General features: G+C 47.4%; 1 protein-coding gene across 1 annotated transcript; it reads right to left on the bottom strand.

The window, feature by feature from the left end:
• Positions 1-299: 299 nt before the first annotated feature.
• LOC117598038 (uncharacterized) lies at positions 300-1,616 on the bottom strand. Its single transcript, XM_053236572.1, has 2 exons — positions 1,607-1,616; positions 300-1,522 (listed from the first exon to the last, which is right to left on the bottom strand). The coding sequence occupies exons 1-2, from the start codon at positions 1,614-1,616 to the stop codon at positions 300-302; spliced, it is 1,233 nt and encodes a 410-aa protein (XP_053092547.1).
• Between the last annotated feature and the right edge of the window lie 293 nt (positions 1,617-1,909).

Genomic DNA, 1,909 nt, shown 5'->3' with positions numbered 1-1,909 from the left:
TACTCCATATTTAAAAAGGTTTTTGTGTTCCTGAAAAGATATATGTTCTTTAGAAGATATGCAGTATGTCTTTATCCAAATTTTTGCACTAAACTTTATTACAAGAGGTTCCTGACTTAAACCTCCCTAACCCCTTCTGCTATGTTTATCTGTGAAACTACCACTGAGTGTGCAATACAAAGGTGTTAATTCAACTCAAGAAGGTCTTGGTAGTGAGCTGAAATGTTGAATCAGCTGTATTAAATGGCACAGAATGCTAACTATGCAGTGCTATGGCCCTCCAGGACTGAATACACCTCTTACATAGCATTTTTATATGATTCATTTGTAAAGTGGCATGAAATAATATAGGCGGTGTGGGTATAGGAGGTGTGATTCTGGGGCTGCGGTATAGGAGGTGTGATTCTGGGGCTGGAGTAAGGAGGTGTGATTCTGGGGCTGGAGTAAGGAGATGTGATTCTGGGGCTGGAGTATAGGAGATATGATTCTGGGGCTGGAGTATAGATGTGATTCTGGTGCTGGAGTAAGGAGGTGTGATTCTTGGGCTGGAGTATTGGAGCTGTGATTCTGGTGCTGGAGTAAGGAGGTGTGATTCTGGGGCTGGGGTATAGGAGGTGTGATTCTGGGGCTGGGGTATAGGAGGTGTGATTCTGGGGCTGGGGTATAGGAGGTGTGATTCTGGTGCTGGGGTATAGGAGGTGTGATTCTGGTGCTGGGGTATAGGAGGTGTGAGTCTGGGGCTGGGGTATAGGAGGTCTGATTCTGGTGCTGGGGTATAGGAGGTGTGATTCTGGTGCTGGGGTATAGGAGGTCTGATTCTGGTGCTGGGGTATAGGAGGTGTGATTCTGGGGCTGGGGTATAGGAGGTGTGATTCTGGGGCTGGGGTATAGGAGATGTGATTCTGGGGCTGGAATAAGGAGGTGTGATTCTGGTGCTGGGGTATAGGAGGTGTGATTCTGGTGCTGGGGTATAGGAGGTGTGATTCTGGGGCTGGGGTATAGGAGGTGTGAGTCTGGGGCTGGGGTATAGGAGGTCTGATTCTGGTGCTGGGGTATAGGAGGTGTGATTCTGGTGCTGGGGTATAGGAGGTCTGATTCTGGTGCTGGGGTATAGGAGGTGTGATTCTGGGGCTGGGGTATAGGAGGTGTGATTCTGGGGCTGGGGTATAGGAGATGTGATTCTGGGGCTGGAATAAGGAGGTGTGATTCTGGTGCTGGGGTATAGGAGGTGTGATTCTGGGGCTGGGGTATAGGAGGTGTGATTCTGGGGCTGGGGTATAGGAGGTCTGATTCTGGTGCTGGGGTATAGGAGGTGTGATTCTGGTGCTGGGGTATAGGAGGTCTGATTCTGGTGCTGGGGTATAGGAGGTGTGATTCTGGGGCTGGGGTATAGGAGGTGTGATTCTGGGGCTGGGGTATAGGAGATGTGATTCTGGGGCTGGGGTATAGGAGGTGTGATTCTGGGGCTGGGGTATAGGAGGTGTGATTCTGGGGCTGGGGTATAGGAGGTCTGATTCTGGTGCTGGGGTATAGGAGATGTGATTCTGGGGCTGGGGTATAGGAGGTCTGATCTATTCCCTGTTTGCTGGCGCTCCTCTAGTTATACTTCTAACCATTGTAACCCTCATCATCTTCATTATTGAAAGATCTCTTTACAGTGTTGCATCAGTTTGTTGTCCTGCGTCTTAACTGCCTTTTTACTTACACAGGGAGACGCCTTCAATGTTATCTTATTTATGAAGCTTTTCAAATTATGAGTAAGGATACATAGAAGGAAGGCTAGAAATGATGTAGCTGTTGATGTAGTGGTTTATTTTTACTGTATGAGGTGAGTTTTATTTTTTCAATATGTGATGTACTGAATTCTATAGTTGTTCAACAGAATTCTAATGCATAAAGAAAAAACCTT

The sequence above is a fragment of the Pangasianodon hypophthalmus genome, chromosome 9 (assembly GCF_027358585.1).
Source record: "Pangasianodon hypophthalmus isolate fPanHyp1 chromosome 9, fPanHyp1.pri, whole genome shotgun sequence".
Lineage (NCBI taxonomy): Eukaryota > Metazoa > Chordata > Actinopteri > Siluriformes > Pangasiidae > Pangasianodon > Pangasianodon hypophthalmus.
This window is presented reverse-complemented; position numbering and strand designations above follow the sequence as displayed.